At 34.5% G+C, this 20,890-nt stretch overlaps 1 protein-coding gene across 5 annotated transcripts in view; it reads left to right on the top strand.

Moving 5' to 3' along the window:
- The window catches only part of ATM (ATM serine/threonine kinase), an 82,319-nt gene that overhangs the window by 33,516 nt on the left and 27,913 nt on the right, over positions 1-20,890 (top strand). For 4 of the 5 annotated variants that reach the window (XM_074860130.1, XM_074860128.1, XM_074860124.1 and 1 more), the window contains 18 exons: positions 322-521; positions 1,442-1,616; positions 3,592-3,756; positions 4,033-4,165; positions 6,223-6,318; positions 7,708-7,879; positions 8,304-8,445; positions 9,080-9,256; positions 9,635-9,809; positions 12,976-13,063; positions 13,410-13,565; positions 14,483-14,591; positions 15,364-15,452; positions 15,548-15,650; positions 16,710-16,858; positions 18,333-18,437; positions 18,953-19,072; positions 20,129-20,363. In XM_074860130.1, the coding sequence (XP_074716231.1) occupies positions 322-521; positions 1,442-1,616; positions 3,592-3,756; positions 4,033-4,165; positions 6,223-6,318; positions 7,708-7,879; positions 8,304-8,445; positions 9,080-9,256; positions 9,635-9,809; positions 12,976-13,063; positions 13,410-13,565; positions 14,483-14,591; positions 15,364-15,452; positions 15,548-15,650; positions 16,710-16,858; positions 18,333-18,437; positions 18,953-19,072; positions 20,129-20,363 (2,589 nt within the window). The remainder of the gene's footprint in view (positions 1-321; positions 522-1,441; positions 1,617-3,591; positions 3,757-4,032; positions 4,166-6,222; positions 6,319-7,707; positions 7,880-8,303; positions 8,446-9,079; positions 9,257-9,634; positions 9,810-12,975; positions 13,064-13,409; positions 13,566-14,482; positions 14,592-15,363; positions 15,453-15,547; positions 15,651-16,709; positions 16,859-18,332; positions 18,438-18,952; positions 19,073-20,128; positions 20,364-20,890) is intronic. The other variant, XM_074860129.1, reaches the window with a different exon arrangement.

Genomic DNA, 20,890 nt, shown 5'->3' with positions numbered 1-20,890 from the left:
GTTTTAATATTTTTTATTTGATGTTTTTCCTGTTGGTGAAAACTGCCATAACTGTTTTGTTTTCTGAAAAATGTACATAACCTTTCATGGGGGGGAGGAAGAAAAAGGAAAATCAGGAGGTATGGGGCTTATAGTCCTGCTTGGAGAATTGGTTTCTGTGGAGGTCTTTTGTTTGTTTAAAGCAGTAAAAATAATAAAGCCTTTTTGTCCATGTTCTTTAAAAAAATAAATCTCTATTGCTTAAGTTTTTTTCTTGATATAAAGTATATCAGTGTTGGCATTATGAATTTTTTTTTTTACTCATAGTTTATTCATTTTTAGGATTCATTCCAGAAAATTCTTCTAGCCCTTTGTAAGCATGCATCAGATACAAACAACATTTACAAGAAACACAGAGTACTTATAATTTATCACTTGTTTGTTAGTCTGTTACTTAAAGAGATAAAAGATGGTTTAGGAGGAGCGTGGGCTTTTGTCCTCCGAGATGTAATTTACACCCTGATTCACCACATCAATAGCAGGTAAATATGGTAATTCTATCTTATTCTTCCTGTCTGTGCTCCCTTGTTCTTGTAACATTGCATTTCAGTATCACTAGTAGATGTTAATTCATTTGTAGAAATAATTGAAATTTGTCCAGCCAGGACATGAGAGATAATGACAAACTGGGATGGGTTGAGTGGAAGACCCCAAGGGGTGAGTGGAGTTGATCTAGTTTCTGTTCTCCAGTTTCTGGAAGAGAAGATACATTATAGAGAAGGTAGAGCCAGATTTTTCCTATAAGTGCATGGTGAAAGGACAAGAGGTAGCACCCACCAAGTTGCAATATGGGAAAAGAATTTTGCAGTGAGAATAGTCAAATACTGGACCAGGTTGCTCAGAGAGGCTATTGATTCTCCATCCAAGGAATGTGTCAGAATTCAGCTCAACAAAACCCTGAGAACCTGATCTGACTTTGAAGGTAAACCTGCTTCAGGCAGGAAGCTGGACTAGATAATCCCCAGGTGTTCTTTGTAACCTAAATTTTTTTTTTTTTTTTTAAAAACTAACAGTTATGTGAGAGAGAGGAGGGTTGAGAGAGCATATTTTCCACTTTGTTCTGTTTCTGTCAACATTGTTCTGACAAACAGTAATCTAAAAGCCTTTTTGGGTTGGGTTTCATTTTTTTTTCCTTTTTGGAATATATTTTTCTTCAAGTTTTTTACTCCATTTTTTAAAGTGACCAATGAAATTCTGTGTGTTTTAGTTCTCCTCTGTCTCCTGAGCTAAATCCATAGAATTAATTGAGTTGATATGTTTTAAAATTTAAAATCAGTTCCTCCTATAAAGTTTATTTATATTTCCCCTTTTCCCCTATTCTTCCCTGTTGTATAATAGGTTAATACTTGAGAAAATTACAATTTGTATTTCTCGAATTTAAATTTTTTGTCTCCTGTGACAGACCTGTTATTATCAGAGAAATATCCATGCGCAGCTTTTCACTCTGTTGTGATCTTCTTCATCATGTTTGCCACACAGCAGTTACGTGTTGCAATGATGCTCTAGAGAGCCACCTTCATGTTATTGTAGGAACCCTCATACCTCTTGCCATGGACCAACCTGAGATTCGGGAACAGGTAGTTTTGAGTTGCTACTTGTTCCTCATCTGTTAGCTTTTCAGTTCATGTTCACTGTCATTAAAACTATATCTATACTCATGTTCAATCTTAATTCCTTTTTTTAATGCTTTGTAGATTTACATAACCAATCTTATTTGCGATGTAACACTATACCTTTAATTTTTTAAATAACAGTGTCTTTACTTTTGGTACTTCTATTTTGACAAATATTGTGTTCTGTATGTAATTCCTATGGCTTTGAACAGTGATTGAGATGTATTTGTGTCATAATTGCTGAGATTACTGTCTCACTTTCTAATTCTCTATTTACTTAGTCTATAAAAAATCAGATTTCTTAAAGAGCTGTAATGCTGTTATAATGTATTTTATGTCTGCTTTGAATCTGTATGTCTTTTTCAGCCAAATCTGAAAGAGGTTTAAAACCTTCAGGGTAAGTTTCAGAAAAATTGTTGCCTTAGTTGAGTAGAGACACCAAATCAGTGGTAACACTAAGAGAAAGATAGAGAGAACATAGGCATTGCTAAACTACTGGTGATGGCAAGCTAATTGGTACAAGCACATTGAGTAGCCAAGCAGTTACCTACAGAGCTCTGTGGATGATTTCACAGGAAATACAATTAAGACCTTTGGAAGGGGAAGGTGTCTAAAGGACAAAGAGGAAATACGTGCAAAGAACAGATTTCAGTAGTTCAGCTACGTATTTAACAAATTATCATTAAAAATAAATGTAGCATGTAGACCTTAAAAGGGAAACGAAGCAGTTTATGTTATGTGACAAGCCTTGTTTTCCTTCTGGTGATGGTATGTATGTACATTGTGCTGGGGGGTGGAATTATACTTAGATTCAGAGACTTGTAATTAGTCGCTGAAGGTGAGAAGAGTATGCCTGTTGCACTTCAGTCCTCATGGTTGTCTGCTGCTTAATCTGATCCCACGGTACCATACGCACCTTTGTGGTTGCAGTGTAGCCCTATATTGTTCTCCTCCTAGTATTTCAGTTCAGCGGGAGGGCTATGCTGATCCAGCTGAAAATAACTTGGCAATTTGTTTCCTAGCTTAATTATCATAATTTATAATATGTCTGTGCAAACAGTTGTACATGCACAACTGCGAAGGCAACGTGTCAGGGCATCCCTGGGCAGAAACAAAGTGGGGAGGGCAGAAATTTCTCTGAATTGGAACCAATATCAAATATGAAACCTTCTCATATCATTCTCCTGCAGGGAAGTCCTTCCTCTAGTGATCACTTTTCAGTTTCTTCTCTTTTTCTTCTAGCATTGAATGGAGGCTAGTTAATCATTTTTTGGTAAATAAAAGTCTCCAAATAAAAACTTCATAATTTAGATTGTAGACTCCTCAAAGCTGCCTGGATTGAATATCCAGTTGCATTGATCTGTAAGTAAAGCATAAAAGAAGTGTTTTTGCAAAGAAAGTATGGTACCCCATTAACAAGCATTTATTCAAGTTGTAGATCTGTTATAAACTGAATTCTGCCAGAGTTCGGTGATTTGGGCAGCAAATTATGATACTTAGGCATTTGTCTGGATTTCAAAATACCGGCACTTTGTTAGTAAGAATAATAAAGTTCTAATAACGTTAGAAGGGCTTCTTGGGTGCAGTGTGTTGCTAAATCATTGCCAATATTATAATTATTGTATTGGACAATATTTGAAATCAGCTTCAGCAAAAGACAGCATAAAACTGCAGGCTGTGATAATAAAAGCTTTGATTACTGTTTGGAAGGGGGAGTAGCAAAAACGCCTCACCATTTTAGAATGTATCTGTGATTTCCCCAAGCCTCTGTTATATATTTTATATTTTTTAATAGTGTAAATAAATGATCTTACAATTTTTAATAGAGTTCTCAGTTTAATGGAACTTGGAGAAATACAAACTTTATAACCTGAATAAGAAATATGGCTCAAAAATGTTTCTCTGTCTTCTTTGTTTTCCATTTGCTTTTTATGTTCAGGTCCTAGGCTTGTTGAAGTATCTGGTGATAGATAATAAGGGTAGTGAAAATCTGTACCAAGCAATCAAATGCTTAGATCCTTTTCCTGAATATCCTGCTTTTAAAGATTTGCGAGCAACTCAACAGAAAATAAAGTACAGTGAAGGACCATATTCTCTTTTGGAGGTAATTACATTTTAAAATATATCTCACAGCATAGTGTTTTTGTAATGCAAACTTTCCAAAGAAAAACAATTTTCTAGCTGTAGGTATAGTTGAGAAAGATTTAGATTAGACATGTGGATTCTTTTTATTGCCAGTTTCAGACACTGAGATACTTGTAGGTCTCCATTCTTATTTTGCATCTATTAATATCCACATTGTGGACTGCTGAGAGCCACTTCTTTACTAGAAGCCTTTATTTGTATGATATATGTGCTTAATACAAATGTTGTTTTGCAGGAAATTAATCACTTTCTCTCAGTTGGTGTTTGTGATTCACTGCCCTTAACACGACTGGAAGGACTGTATTATTTACGCAAACAGTTGGAACAATACAAAGATCAGATGAAGGATCTGCTGAAAAATTTCCAGGGTACTGACAGCAAATTGCATATTTATTTCTTTTTTATCTGGTTTTAGGAGTGTAGCGATGTAACTCTATTCTAATTTGACATTGAATGTTTTATTTTGTGTCTTGGGTTTTGTACGTTTAATAATGTAACCTTATTACAATTTCACATGCAGAGTAGAATGGCATTTATAATTCATGCAAAATCTGAAGTATTTTTAGCAGAGTGTATTATGAGTATTATATGAGGTGTTATATGGCAGAGAGGATAAAATGCCCTTCCAGCTCTTGGCATGGGGCATTTATGATTGTGAATGACCAGGATAACGTATAATATATTGCTTTATGGCTGCTTAATGAGTTTTCTTTTATACAAAGCTCCCTACTCATTTAAATGTAATGAAGCTAGATTTTGTTAAGGCATGGTATGTTAGAAGGTAAAGCTCACAGAAGTTTTTAAGTTGAACCTTGCCACATGCCAGCATTCTGTTTCAGCCCTCAGTCCAGACCCAGTTCCTTCCTGTTCTGGTTTTCAGATGCTCGTGCCAGACCGTTTTGCTTTTCTCCTCTACATGAAGTCATCAGCTTGTGTGCATGACGGGAAGATAAAAAGAGCTGATGTAATTCATTGTAAATAAGTGCAAGATAAAATTTGGAGAATAGCAGTCTGTCATAATGCCATGGGGCATTATGCCTCCACATCCTGAATATCATTTACAATTTTAGTCTCAAAAATCTGCTTGAAAAGAGAGTTAGTAAAAGGGCAACAAGCTAGTGTCTTCATCAGAGGAGAGGCTTGTGAACTTGGAAAAGAGATTGAAAAGGAGAGCCTTGTGGGCTTGGAAAAGAGATTGAATAGGAATACAGAAAGGTGTATGAACTGGTGAATGGTATGATGAAGCTGAGTAGGGAGCACTTACCACTTATCACTTTTAACAAGAACAGATTAAATTATCTGGCAGCAGTTATTCAAGAGAAACCACGTATTTTTTTCAAACAAAATATATACAGCATAGAACTTACTGCCACTTATTGTGGAGATCAGAAGCATAATGGACCTTAAAAGGAGTTAGACATATCTCAGAGATAATTAGGTATGAAGATCTGTTCAGAAAACCCCAGTCTGCTGACTGACAAAACCTGAGAAGAAATACTTAACTTTTGCTCTGTTGGAGACAGATTAGCAGACTTGATGGGCCCGTTGCCTTTATTTTGCCTTATACTAAAAGTCTCTTAAGCACTTACAAATATTATTATTATTATTATTGTTATTATTTTAGGTGTTAAAAAGAAGTAAAAAGCAGGTATTGATAAAGGCTATAAAACTGTATGCTGAAAGTTAACATTTAAGAAAGAACTACTACAGCTTGGCCACATGTGTATTCATTTTTGTAGAAATGTCAGCAAGCATAAAGCCTGATTCTAGGTTTCCATTCCAATCAACAGGGTTTTAAAGAAAATAATGTTTTTTTTTTTTTTTGCATTGGCAAATCAGAATATTTTTTTCCTAGACCTTGTTCCTGGAAACAGCAAAACTACTGGGTTTTTTAATGTTTGTTTTAAAATAAGACCTCAGGCAGGCAGCAAATATGTAAGGAAATATCCATCTCAAGAGTTTATAATTTAGCAAAGTTAATTAGGCAACTAAAAGCTAGTCAGATTCTATGAAATTCCTGGCAGAAAGCCTTATCCAAATCCTTGATTTAGAACAGTGATATTAGCTTAAGTGCTGTCAGTGGAGTCACATAGTATGACTTCGCTGTTTCAAATAACATTCTCATACTAACTTACGCTAATTTTTCATATATTTAATTATAATTTCTTCATCAAAACACTGAAAATAATAGCCTTTGTCTGTTCTAGTTTTGGCATAGTCAAATGCATAGAAATTTTTTCAAGACATGATGAATAAGAAAAATGAATAATTTTTTTATGTACTGTTTAACCAACTTGCTTCAACATCAATAATGCATGGTGACATTTGTAGATAAAAGATACTAAAGCAGTGTTTTCTTCTAATATGTTCACATTACAAATACACAGTGATATTTTTGGGGTTTATTTTTCTTTCTGAATGATAGAAAAGCCAGAAGATTCTGTAGTAGTGAAATTGGTGGTGAGCTTACTGCAGCTGTCCAAGATGGCAGTTAACCATACAGGTGAAAAAGCAGTACTGGGTAAGTTAATTAGTCCCCCAGGCACCCTTGGACTGTCACTGCAGACCCTAGGTTGAAACTGTGGCCGTTCTCAATGTTACTTCCCTCTCTTATTTTGCATTTGCTGCCAGAGGTAGCCATCAGGAATGTTAAAATGGGTGATACGTCTTCTTTTCAGTCACTGTATTTTACAGCTTTGACTAATAACTTAAATTGTCATCAATTTAGACCCTGGTCTCTTCTGTACTCAATAAAGAGTCATCCGCTGTTATATGGATCACTTTATCAGGTTGAAAAATAGTAAAAAAAATTAAAGAGAACTTACCTGAAAATTTGAAAGGCATGTCTTAATGGAAATTAAAATAGTTGTTCTCCATCTTAAAGCCTCCTCTTTATTATTAAAATTATTATCACCATTTACACTGAGCACCTGATTAAAGCACCAAAACTAAAATCCAAATCCCCTCTTCCTTGGGTGGGGAGTACTTCCATGCAGGTGGTGATTACTGAAATTAGATGTATAAACTAGGCAGAAACACAAGTAATGAGAACATTTGCTTTAATATATTTTTTGTCTAAAAGACTAATAAGTGAAAGTTAAAAATGTTGAGCAATTGAAGCTCACATTGACTTCAATACGATACATTCTTCAGCACCTATGCAAGCTGTAAGTTTCAGCCTTTTCTGCATTGTCTTTCCATAGATGATTTGTTAAATTTAGTTCAGGATACAACCTGTATATCTTCAGCCCATTCTTTATTTGCTCTGGTGGTTAAAACAATATTGTAGAGAAATATTTTCAAGACACGTGTGGAGTATGAAGGAAAGAGCAGGGAAATAGTTTTTGGTTTCTTTCTGACAAATGTTAACATCTCTCTTTTAAAACTGTTTTCAAGGTCAGTTTTTTTTTTTTTCTTGTATGTAGTCATGTGTTTTTATAAAAAATATTTTGTCTGGAAAGCAATTGAGGAACACATTGATACAGCATTTTATGTGAAATGTAGGTTAATTCTTATTGAGTTTACAGGCTAGTGTTTTTATTTACCATGCCCTTAGGGAATGAAAATGAGTGTGTCTTAGTGGCTGTGATTCTGACCTTTTGCACTACCTGTTTTTGACACACGCAAAAATAAAATCCGTATCTGATTTAAACTGCAAAATCCAGAGTCATAGGCACTCCTGAGAAATTGAGTTAGAAAGCATAACTGTATTATTTATGAGTCTTAAGCTGCAAAATTTGTATACATGTAATTTTAATCGTAAAGCTCCTCAAGTGATTATTTATAAATGTTTGCAGCTTTTTACCCCATAGTAAGCTCAGTTCTAAAAGTAGTTTATATTAATTGCAACTTCTTAGGGTGAGACTTTGTTTTAGTGTGCATAAGACTATAAAATTACCTGCATTTACAGAGGCTGTTGGAAGTTGCTTGGGAGAAATTGGTCCCATGGATTTTTCCACCATAGCTCTTCAGCGTGCTGAAAATGCACTGGATTCTAAAGCAGCGGACTTGCTTGGAGATAGAAAACTTCAGTGGGTCTTCATAATGTTAACTCAAATAAATATTGCTTTAACAGATAATTGGTGAGTATACTTTTTTATTTATTTAGTTTAAAGCTTAATAGGAACCATTAAGTTGTACCATGTTTAAATCACCTCAAATTAACACTCTGAAAGTGTTACTAACACCTGTTAATGTCCAACCATGTGCTTCTTCAAGGCTCAGATTACTTATCCAGTCAGATTTAGATGATTTCTAGAAATTATCTAGTTGGACTTGAGCCAGAGAATCTCTTCTGTGCTGTAGAGGATGGCGGTGCTGTGGAATAAATACTGAGGCTTTGCTTTATAACAAAATATGCAGTGGCATATCCTAGTCCAAAATTTTCTGATTTGATGCACACAGTGTTAGATTGTGGAATTATTTGTCTTGTATGTTTATAAAGGTGATTTTGAAAATATCTGAATGAAATTAATAATAATGCTGTTGTGTATGTTATTCCTTCAGTATTGATGTTAGAGCTGCTGCTGTTTCCTGTTTGAAAAACATATTAGCCACCAAGTCTGGCAGTGAATTTTGGGAAGTTTATAAAAATAAAGCTGATCCCATGTTAATCTATCTACAGCCTTTCAGAATGTCTAGGAAAAAGGTACTCCTTCTGATATACCATATTTATATGGCATATGGGGTAGAGAAAACATTAAAATATTTATTTTTATAAAAGTAAATTTGAAATATTTTTGAGATAGACATTGAATGCAAAATTTCGACTTTTCATCAGTCTGCAAATGTGATTGCTTTTGTACATCTGTTTCTCCTTTCTGTTTCAGCATTTGCAGCTTTTTCACATAGGAAATTACCAATTTGACGTTAAAAAGCTGTGTACTTCCATTATTAGACAATTTTTGATTATCTACTTGGTAATCTAATACATTTTTTCTCGGGATTCCAGTATCATTTGATGCAAAATTTTAGTGGAAAAATAGGTCAGAAAAAAAGGTGCATAATTAACCATAAATTAGATATTTCCTAATTTTCAAACTTTTGATTTGTAACCTAAGTGTGATGTCTAATGTGACCTTGTTGATATCGCCAGTAAAATTTTATTTTTAGTACTTACAGATTTCCTTGGAAAACTTTACATTTACATGAACAAAATTGATATTTTCAATCAATTAAAGCACAGTTAATATTTAGTATGTTTAAATGTGCATATTGCAGTATGGTTTTTTAAAATGTCATAGAATTTGTTGATATTTCCAATATATGTATTTTCCTCCTAGTTTTTTGTAGTACCTGCTAATGATACAGAGGCTCGTTTAGAAACTTTGGATGACACAAACCTGTGGATTCCTCTGGGAGAGAGTCATGAGACCTGGATCAAGCGCCTAACTAGTTCCATACTGGACACTGGAGGTGTGCAAAATGAAGTTCTCCAGTTAATGAAGCCGCTATGTGAGGTGAGCTAAATTATGTATGTATATCTATGTGCGTTGTCATGCACAAAAATATATGATTACTTATCTTGATAGCAAATAGTAATTTCTGCTATGAAGTTACTACTTTTTTTAACAGTAATTAAGATCCTTCGTCGTCAGATATTGCAGATACCCATACCCTTGCAGTACAAAATTTGAGAGATAATTGTAAACATAGATGAACTTTATATGACTACTTTAATGAAATGCCAGCATAGCCCTATTTGAGCGGTTTACATTTTTCATATTACGTGTTGTATCTCAAGCATTGCGTGTTTGAGTAGTTGTCAGTTTGGTTATAACCTGAGAAAGGCCTTCGGTTGTTTTTCTTAGCAGCTACTGTGCATCATTGTTTTTTAGGTGAAAACAGACTTGTGTCAAACTTTGCTTCCATACCTGATTCACGATATCCTTCTTCATGACTCTGATGAATCTTGGAGAAATCTTATGTCTCTTCATATCCAGAAATTTTTTACAGCCTGTTGCAGATTTGCCTCATCTAGTAGATCTTCTACACCTCCAAATTCTGATTCAGGTAATGTCATAATAATTTTGTTTCAGCTGAAAGAGGGACTCTGGTTGTGGAAGAATTATCTTCTGACATCAAATATATGATGCACACCTGTAGGCAGACAGAATTTTAGAAACTTCTGTGCAATTGTTTGATCTTTTTCAGTGGAGATACCAGTAGTTTTGAAGCTGTTTGTGGGCAGCACCCAAGTAGTTTCTCCTCTGTAACTTCCTTCCTTAACCACAACTGGATAATGTTTATTACTTGCTGAATTTAGATGTGATCCAATGTTGTGTGCTGCAAGACTGAGTCTTAGACTGTCTCTTAAAATGACTAATTGGCAGTTAAATTCTTCTCTTACTCAAACAAGAGTGATTAAAGGCAGTTTTCACCTGGATTTTCCCCTTGGAAAAAAGACTAACCCTTGCTTTAGCTTCTGCCTAATGTTGATAATGGTCTCCCTACACGTTCAAAAGACTTGATCCATTCCGGCAGAACAAAAGGAAGTTGTAACCAAAAGAACTGCAGCTGAGTGTGAGTAATGCAGTAAGTTCCACTGAAAACAAAGCACCTTCTAAACAAGTTGGCTGGTGTGCTTTCCAAATAGATTGTGGTTGAAGTAAGCAGAAATCTGTGTCAAAAATAAGCTCTTTGTTATTAGACTATGAGAATGGTACATGCACTTATTTTCAGGAAATAATGTATTTATTTGTGCATGTCCCTTACTTAACACAAATACAGTAAGGTTAATATTTTTTTGTGCAGTAGCTACTCTGCTATATCTTCCAACTCCCTTCTTCAGTGACAAATCACCAAAGGAATGAGTCTGCACAGTGTCTTGCAGTCTCTTTACAGGCAAGTCATGCAAGCTTCAGGTTGCCAGAGAGGAAAAGGAACCCTTAGTATTGCAGTTTGTACTAAGAGTGGTGTAAATAAGCCTAATGATACTAGGTGTATTTTAAGGTACTTTTTATAGGTGCTGGCTAGCCTGGCCAGAAAGACTAGAGCAGTGTTCTTTCACATTTTTGAAGTCAGGTAACAAGCTTTTCCCACAATCCAGATATTTTTATTATTGTCCCACTTTGTGAGATAGAAAAGGATTAACGGTTTCCTATTCCCTTCCTGTAAGCAGCCAGAGAAAATACTGCACAAATTTATGCTCAGATGTACAGAGTAACCCAAAATGTTTTATGAAAAATATGAAGGGATTTTTCTAAGTTTTATAAACTTTCAGTTAGTTCAGTGACACCAGTGAGCAAATGATAGCAGCCTCTTCAAACATTGTGATTCTATGCAAGGGATCTTACTGAGGCAATAAGAGCAAATGAAGGATATGTAAGAGCTTTAAATGGAGTTCTTCAGATGAAAAACTGTCCTGGTACCAAAAAAAATATATGAAGTAGCACACAGCTCATTATCTATGTGGTTGTTTACAGATAAACTGGAGGTGCACTAGCCAACAGAGCAAAGACATGTTAATTCCAGAGTTGGAATGATAGGTCAGCAGCAGTATTCAAAACAAAAATTTTAAACATCTGGTGACCACCTTTTTTTTCAAGGAGAAACTCTTACCTTATCAAAACAAGGAGAAAAATCTTCCTAGAAAACCTAGATAAATTTCTTTCCAATCCATCAGGATGCAAACTGTGCAAAGACCAAGCAGTTAGATGTGAGAGAGTTGAATGCTTCTGAACAAGAGTCTTCCTGTTGATGCATTTTGACATGCAGGTTCTAGGAATTGGCTCTTAATCTTACCAATTTAAAGCATAAATAGTGTGAACATCATGCCAATTGCTGCTTTGCCTGAGAAGCCAAACCTAATTGTAAATAGCCAAATGCTTGACAAGAGTCAGACCCACCAAACTAAAAATAAATAATATTTTGGACTTAGTGCATGTCAGTCTAGCCAGAATCATATGTCAGTTGAATCTGTTGTTTTTCAGAAGAGATTTAATTTTTCGTTGAATGAATCTTTCAAAATACATGCTCAGTTATTTCTTTTTAGAATTTCTATCTGATAAAAAGAGACACCATTTTTGTTTTCTGGCTGTAAGCTTCTTGTTAGCAAGTGAGTATGAACACCATTGCTGACAGCTTATAGTTACTGTTGTAGTCATTTGGTCTGTTGTTTTCTTAGAGTTTTCTTGGCCAGTGCCTTTTCGTTCCCCTGCCTTGTTAATACCTTATGGTACCCAAATATAAGTAATTCAGAAATTTTAAATTATTCATCTGATCAAGTTATGAAAGAGGAGGTAGTAATCCCTTCAGGGCGTTGACTGTACAGTGCTAACAGAATGGACCCTGCCTGTGAGATGCTATGTCTACATTTGCACACGGGGATGGATCTGGAGAGCAAAATGTCGTGATGCATTATGTCCCCACGATATGTCTTTTGAAAGTTAAGCATGTGGGAGATGACTTATAAAGAAGGACTTGGTGTTCCTTCTATAAGGTCTTTGGTAGCAGTGAAAAGTAAGCATTCTTAATTTCTGTTTGTTGGAGCACACGAAATACCCAGATACTTCTTTTTTTATGTGGCTTTTGCTTTCTTTAGGGGAAATGTCTAGTTCTGAATCTTACTGTAGTGTAATAGTGGTCAAATCTTTGCTTATGCTTTCCCTATTTCTTGCTTCTTGTAATTTATAAATTAAAAACATCCAGAAAAATTAAAAAATTATTAACCCAATGACCACAACAAAACCTGTAGCCATCTGGTTTTTTTAAATCCAGAAACAAGGCATGGAAATATAAATTCTTTAAAAGTGGTGGTGGGGAGATAGTGTTTTTTGTATAAGCATACATACTCTAATCTACAATAAAGCTAATAATAAGTATTTCTGTGGCTTTGGATTAACTTTATATGGCTCAAGCCTAAGGGAAGAGGTCTGTTGGAGCTTTGTGCAGTGATGTTGGATCATCTTTGAAGTCTGTAAGAAGAAATGGAATCCACAAATTATTAATGAAAGATAATTTGATAAAGAAAATTGCAGTATAAATGACTGTAATGTCACAAACATCATATAATGAGGGGAAATACGTTTTGTGACAGCCTATTAATTTAATTTTGGAAATGCCACCCAAGGAAGTTTTTAGTTATTTTCTTGAGTGCAAAATACACCTTTTTATTTTGTAGATGGGTATGTTATGACAAAAGTTCATTCTATTCTTTCTTTTGAAATATACATCCCAGAACAAGAAACCCATAATTTTAGAAGTTTGGATAAAGTATCTCGACGAGCCATGCTTGCTGTTGTTGATTACTTAAGAAGACAAAAGAGGTGAATTATAGCTTTCCAAAATGTTGCTTTCATTTATTTATGAGTGTTCTAAGATCTGTTGTTACTCAAGATTAAGGAAGAAGGACGTGGTAGAGAACATGCCAGTTAAAAGAATGAAGATATAGTAGTGACCTTGCAGTTGTTATCATTAGCCTTAAAGGGTTCTAACTATGCTGGAGGAGTTTTCTTAAAACTTTGCATGATAAACTTTTTGTGGTATGGCTTTTTGGGGGGGGGGCTAAGATAAAATTAGCCTTTGGAATGCTTTATAGTTAGATTGGATTTATTTTGTTTAATGTTAGGGAGAAGGTCTGTTACAGCAGAATTAAAGTCTTTATTTAATCAGATCTGTTTCAGGTACAGTTTTTGATGACAGCTTCTGGCTAGATCTGAATTATCTTGAGGTTGCTATAGCAGCACAGTCTTGTGCTGCTCACTTCACAGCCTTGCTCTACACAGAAATCTACGCAGACAAGACTAATATAGACAAACAGCAAGAAAGGTACAAGGCTTAAGGAATGTGGTTTTTGACATTTTGGGTAAAATGTATCATGTTTTCTGTGTCTCAGTAGTGTTTTACTACATGAAAAGTCAAGGAAACTTGTGTGTATTGACCTGGAAAATGTTTCTACCAGTCCTTGAATGTGATCCCAACCTCCCTACTAGCTGTGACACACTCAGAGTAGTGTCATTTTGACTTCTAACCAGAAAGTTTTCTTAGTAGTGTGTGTTGGAGAAACTTTACTAAAGGTAATGTTTCTGAATGCTAAAATATGTTGAGTCTCACTTTCTAAATTGAACACTTTGTAGATTCTATTTCTCATAATTAATAGTGTGCTAGTGGTTAAATTATGGCCAGAAGTGAATCAAGAGAAGAAAGAAACCATGGAATGATGACCAGAATTGTGTGGATAGAGGTGAATGGTCCTTGTAGAAGGAGTTTTCTTTTATAATGGACAATTATCTTTGTCTTCTAGTCTAGCAAGATCAAAAAACGGTACTAGTTTACTAGCTTAGTTTTGGCAACAAATAATTCTAAGGCAGTGAATGTATAACAAAAGTATGGTTTGTAAGCATATATATTATGTAGTTGCTTTTATTCTTTCCCAGAAGAGAGCATTCTTGCTTCAGGCATTCACAAAAGCAATTTGATTTAATAAAAGATTAGATGCTACAAGGTGGGGTTTTTTTTCTCTGAAAAAACATCTTGATGTTGAAATCCCTTGATGTTGGTATTCTCAGTTCAGCTGATCACTTTGTCATTCTGGTGGAGAGCCATTTTGAATAACTTGGGGATATGACAGGCCTGATCTTGCATTTGGTATTTGTGCCCCTTACTTCCTAGGGGTTGTTTCAAAATTTCTTTAGTTCTTTGCTTGAAATTTCATTTAATTTTACTGGTTGAAACATTTCTTTTAGGTCATCTTTTAAAGCAGCTAAGAGTTTGACATTTGAAGAAGAAAGTCAAAGAACAACTATTACTATTTTGAATGAAAAAAGTAAAGAAGAAACTGGCATAAGTTTACAGGTACATGTGTGTTCTTCATAATCTGAAAGCAAACCTTCTCATATAATTACAGTTAACAGTAGGTTTCATCTGAGCTGAAGGCAGATCGAGTTGAACTTCAAAAACTGTATTTGAAAGTTCTCCGCATGCTCTAATTCAAAGTGAACTCAGTGGCCTTGCTGGAGAAGTTAAGTCATTCACCTGAAACACTAATTAACTGGCAAATTTTCAGTTGCATCAAAGCAGACTTTGTTCCCTGAAAGAACTGACGTCATGGTGATAACCAGCCAAGTGTTTTTCAGATTGTTTTGTCAGAGAGATAAGTTCATTAAAAATCAGCAAGTGGAGTAGCAAGTTGTAACAATCAAAACCAAAGTAGTATTATGTCCTACAAGTTTATTTGATATATATGAAATCTGATTCAATAGGTTACTTTTTTCCGTAGTTCATTATTCTAGAACTGTGCTTGCTTATCTTTAAAATACATTGTTTAGTTCATATGTCTCATACTTATTCAGTACTACTGCCTTTTGCTTTTCAACCAGTCCACCTAAGGCCCAGCACTGGCTTTTTAATAACTTAGAGAAGTTAGGTACTCCTAAAGAGTTTTGCTAGACTACAAAACTTTTCTTCCTGAGATGATAGCAGGTTCAGATACTGCAGAAAGGAAAATAAAGCAATGATGACAACATGTTACATGGAAGGACTTTTTATAAACTTACATGATACATATAAAACTCACTTGAACTGGTTCCAAAAGAGGTAATTCTTCATTTTATGGCACATGTTCTAGGACCTTCTCATGGACATATATAGAAGCATAGGAGAACCTGACAGTCTCTATGGCTGTGGTGGAGGAAGAATGTTACAGCCATTAGCACGGTATAATTTATTAATGTTCTTATGTTCTTTAAAGTCATTGCTTTCATTTATTAGTAAGGAACTTAAATTGAAAATTTCTTGTTAACTTACAACAGGATAAGAACATATGAGCATGAAGCAGTATGGGAGAAAGCCCTTGTAACATATGACCTTGAGACAAGCCTCTCTCCATCTACTCGCCAGGCAGGAATAATAGAGGTAATTTTATTTTATAATAGGAAATGAATGTAGGAATTGATATCCATCATACTGAGAGTCATTTGTAGTAAATGCAAAATTGGTTTAGGACTAAAAGAGATCTCTTTGGTCAACAAATCCAGCCCACTGTCAGAGGCAGCCAAGCTGTGTAATATAAGACAGCTCAGTATTTCTCCTGAAAACACTAAGGCTTCTAGTCCTCTTGTCACTCACCCATAATCTGTATTGGGTAATGAATTTTGTGAAATATTTCAAAATAAATAAATTTAATTTTATACAGAATTTGGCCAGCTCCTAAAATGACAGGATATAAAAAGTAATGTAATTGGTTATTTTTGCCATGTCATTCTTTATACCTCTCCATTATGGCAACTAACTTACTGAAACTGTGGTATTTCTGATAAAATAAATACATAGAATCAGTGTTCATTTATTTTGATCCCTTAAAAATATGTTGCTTTTTTTAGCCTAAGAATGTTTACACCAGTTCTGTAATAGCATAGCACAGGTATATCTGTGTTTCCCCTCATTTAATTTTCCTATGGTACTTTTCTTCCCTAACCCCAAATTATTTAGTATCATTGTTAAAATTCCATTGTTATTCTTCTTCATAATGGCTGCACACATAACCTGGATAAGTGGTCACAATTATAAAGTCATTATGGTTCTCAAACAGATAGGAGTTTAAGAGTTGTAGGTAACTTTTTCAAATTCCTACCAGGAAAAACAGTTCATTAAGAAGTAAAACCAGTTTTGGCTTACTACCCAGTAATGATGGAACAGAGAAATGTAAGCACATAGTACATATGAAACACAACATGGACATTTATTTCAAAGAATGCCAGCCACAGTAGTAATGAAACTGTTTCTCTGGGGTTGCAGGTATTAATAGTGTATTAAAAAGTTTTCATCTTATATAGTGCTGAGTCTAGAAATTCTTATGGTTCTGCCTTGCCTGCAAAGACTTCTTTGTTTCCAAAGATAAAACAAAACCTTTTAAAAAAACAGTACAGTTTATTGAAGGAGAAAATGAACTTTCAGTAATGTTGTTAATTCCAGGCTCTGCAGAATTTTGGGCTTTGCCACACTCTTTCCATGTATTTAAAAGGACTGGAACATGAAAACACTGAGTGGTGTGCAGAACTACAGGAAATACGCTACCAGGCAGCATGGAGGAATATGCAGTGGGGCCACATCTCTTCTATCAGGTAAACTGGCTTACTTTTTTTCTAGTTCTTTAAATGAAAGGCAGTGGTTTCAGTTCCAAGCAAAAAGATGACATTAGAATATAATTTCTATGAAGCAGGTCACCTAATTTATCTTAATCATTTAATTGCAAAGCAGTCTTATTCACTTAGACCTGTCTGTTTTGTACGCCCATCACTTTTCATTTTCCTGACAAACTGTACACAGTTGATTCTTTTTGATTGTTCATAACTATATACTGAAGTTTTCCGGTTTTGACTCATAGTAGATGCGTCTTAAGTACATATGAGGGATAAATAGTTTTGAATGTTTAATTTATAAGTAAATGGGCAAGATATTACTCAGTAAGGCACAAGACGTTACCAAGACCTGGATAAGCAAACACCAGTGTTGATTCATGGCTACTGTCTCATAAGGAGTAATCTCCTCCATTGTGTAATGTTGGATACGTGGCTTTAGTTATTTCATATGACTGGCCAGGATATAGTGCAAACTCTGTCCCTTCCTAGTACAGATACATCATTGCACGTTTTAGGAGGAATACAGAATAGATTCACTACATTTTGACAAAAGCAGAAGTTACATGATGGGTTCTTCAGTAACTCCTTCTACATTAACTTTTAGTAGTAGGGAAAATGGAGGATTTTCCTCCTAAGGCTCTTACAGAGAGATGGATCTGGGGGACATACTCTTGGTGTGTTCATTCTCTTCTCCTGCACTGTCTTAAGATCATTGTTTAGAAGCACCTGAAGGACTTCACAGACATACCCTGTTGAGGGGCATATGTCGTGCCACAATCAGAACAAACTTCATATAGGTGGGCTGTCTTTGTCACTGGGTTAGGGTCTGTATAAATCTTTTTGGCTATAAACCTCGAAGGCAGATAGAATATTCAGCTTTAATACAGGAGCAGAAAAGCAACATCTAAGATGAAAAAAGAGAGAATGAGATGACAGGAAAGAGAACGGTCAAGAAGAAACAGAAAGAAAAGTGAAAAGGGCAAAGAAGAGAAAATTTAATTGAACAGTATGGGTTTTTTCAGCCTTCCAATTTTCTCTATTTTTTTTCTTTTTAAAAATATTTCTGAAGTTAAATGTAAAAAATTGTTGATTCTGAACTGAAGTTGCATACATACCATAATATGTATCTTTCAGCATAATACTGAGAAATGTGTTATGATTAAATTTTCATTGTGTAGTTGGTTTTGTGTTGTATTTTTGATACAACCTGGAACATATTCTCTGTATTCCAAACATTTTGACAATTACTGTTTTTTCTTTGTTTTAAAAGAACAGTTTCAAAATAATTAATTTAAATTTTAAAAGGTTGCATTATTATTTTTTATCACGCAAAACAACAATCCATCCAACTGCAGAAAATTTACTACTAAAAATATTTGTCATAAAGATAAAATTGACTTTATTGTGGAGAAATAGTTTTCCTTTTATTTTATGTTACTTTTATTTTGTTTCTAAGAGATGAGACAGGAAGACCAGGGTACCATGAATCACTGTATGATGCTCTTCAGTCTTTACGAGATAAGGAATTCTCGGCTTTCTATGACAGTCTTAAAGATGCCAGGTAACTGTATGCAAATATTCTGCTGTTAGAGAGATGGAGAGTGTGTGTGTGCGTTTGTAGTCACAAGTTATGTATAAAAGACTACTGTGGGGTTTTATGGGCTTAAATAAAGATTCGTGTATAGAATAAAATTAATACTTCTGGACTGTGACTTCATTTCTAAGTTTTTTAACTTAAATTTGTCTTTTGTGCATATGCAATTTGTGTGCTAATTGAAGATACATTTCTTGTAGTATACACCCTTACTTTGCGGTCTTCTTAAGTGGATTTGAATGCTGACTACTCTTTTTTAGCTGAGCTGTCACATACACTTTGCAGTTTAGATATGCTTTCCATGTTTTCATTTATTGACAAACTTAATTTTTTGACCATTAATGGTATACAAAATAATTCTGAACTGAGTAGTTTTGCTGTTCAAAATCTGTTCATTATATGGAAATTATGTTATGGATATTTGGAATTACTTGTGGATATTAAAAAAAAATAAATTTACTATTTCTCTGTTAAATCCATAGAGTGAATGAAGTAGAAGAGCTGTGCAAAGGCAGTCTTGAGTCTGTTTATTCGTTATATCCAACTCTTTGCAGACTACAGCTAATTGGAGAGTTGGAAAATATAGGTCTGCTGTTCTCCAGGTATTTTTTTAAGCTTGTTTCGTACTCCTTTCTCAATTTTCAGTATTTTTGGTAATCAAGTCTAGCACAAAAATAAAATTACCTCAACAAATTTTATTCATGAACAACTCAAACTTCATCTTAAAAATTATATGGATTTGAACTTTACTATGTGAAGACAAATCTAGATTTTCTTTATTTCCAGACTGGATTTATTTGTAGTCTAGATTTAATTATTTGATATTATGGCAATATCATATTTTAAAGAATTGATTTCTTTCCTTTGTTTTGAGTTCCCTGGTATACTCCAAGGTAGCAGTCATATCTCCTAGCCTTTGATCTACTAAATTAACTAACTTATCCTCTTCTAGTTTCCTTTCTAAAAATGTTTTCCGTTACTTTGATGATACACACAGATCTATTGAAAGTTGTTCAGTTTGAATCACTTTCTTCATGGACCACTATTACTGTCAGTATTCCACCTGAATTTCTAACATTACTGTTTAATCATAGGAATGTATTTACATCTGTAGTGCTATTAACATTGAATTTTTTCTGCTATAGTTGTATTAGTTTGGTAGCTTATTAGTCATCCTACAGTCATTTAGCATGTCAAGGACCTTATGAACCATTGCTATGTTCAGTTAATGAATTGCCTAAGAAAATAATACATATAATGACAACCTACACAGCTACAATGTTACAGCTTGGAATTTATTCTTATATTAATCCATATACGACCTATATAATAAAATAGGTCTCTAGGAATAGGAATCCTGGTATCTATTCTTTTAAGTAGCCCTATGTTTGAATGTGATTCCCTTTGCTGATGGACCTTTAACACAACAGCTTTTGATGCTTAATCAAGAATGTTTACAGTGGAGTTGTTCACCTTACTAATGTTGGTCTCCTGATCTTCATGTTTGCTAAAGCTGGAAGCCTGACAGTTTATTCTGAATATTAATCATTGTAGGGTTTTATGGACAGTTTCTTGGTCTTGAACTTTAGATTGTGGACTACCTCGGTATTTAGCGAGAATTAATAACAGGTCTTTTTTTCTTTTGGTAACAATTGCAGATCTGTTACTACTCAACAACTGAATGATATTTATTTGAAATGGCAGAGACAGTCCCAACTTCTCAAGGACAGTGACTTCCGTTTCCAGGAACCTATCATGGCTCTGCGCACTGTAGTTTTGGAGATCTTACTTGAAAAGGAGAATGAAAATACCAAAAGAGAATGTATTAAAGACATCCTGACCAAACATCTAGTGGAGCTCTCTAGGCTGGCAAGAACTGCTAAAAATACACAGGTAAAAAATTCCAGGAAAGATCAGTGATGGATGTTTAGTTTTTCAGTTTATAAAATAGTTTAATTTTTTAACAGTACTAAAGATAAACTGTATTCTAAGTTTATTCAATGAATCAATTAGTTTGAGACTTAAACTATATAGAACTTACTAATAAATTGTATTTATGGGCATGTTTTCTGAATTTTATTCATAACTGTAAGCTACTCTATGAGGTAGATAATATAAAAATGAAATTTTTAGTGCAGAATACTCTTATAGCTCTGTTACTTTATTTTGGTGCAGTTTTATATATCCAGCTTTCACTTGCATCATACTGTTGTAGTGTTCCAGAGTAAAGCTGCAGAAAGAACTCCATTGCATCTGTGTATTTAGTGTTGTCTTCAAGGTCTTGTACTCTCAAAGCACCATTGCACTGTGGTAAATTTCTCTATGTGAATGACTTAATGGGATTTGCAGTATCAGTGGTTTCTGCAGCTGCTAATGCATTTAAGGTCCAGAGTCAGCCTTGGCTTGTTCTAGGTAGTGCA

This window comes from Strix uralensis, chromosome 2 (genome assembly GCF_047716275.1).
Source record: "Strix uralensis isolate ZFMK-TIS-50842 chromosome 2, bStrUra1, whole genome shotgun sequence".
NCBI lineage: Eukaryota > Metazoa > Chordata > Aves > Strigiformes > Strigidae > Strix > Strix uralensis.
The sequence above is the reverse complement of the archived record's forward strand: the minus strand, read 5'-3'. Positions and strand labels throughout refer to the sequence as shown.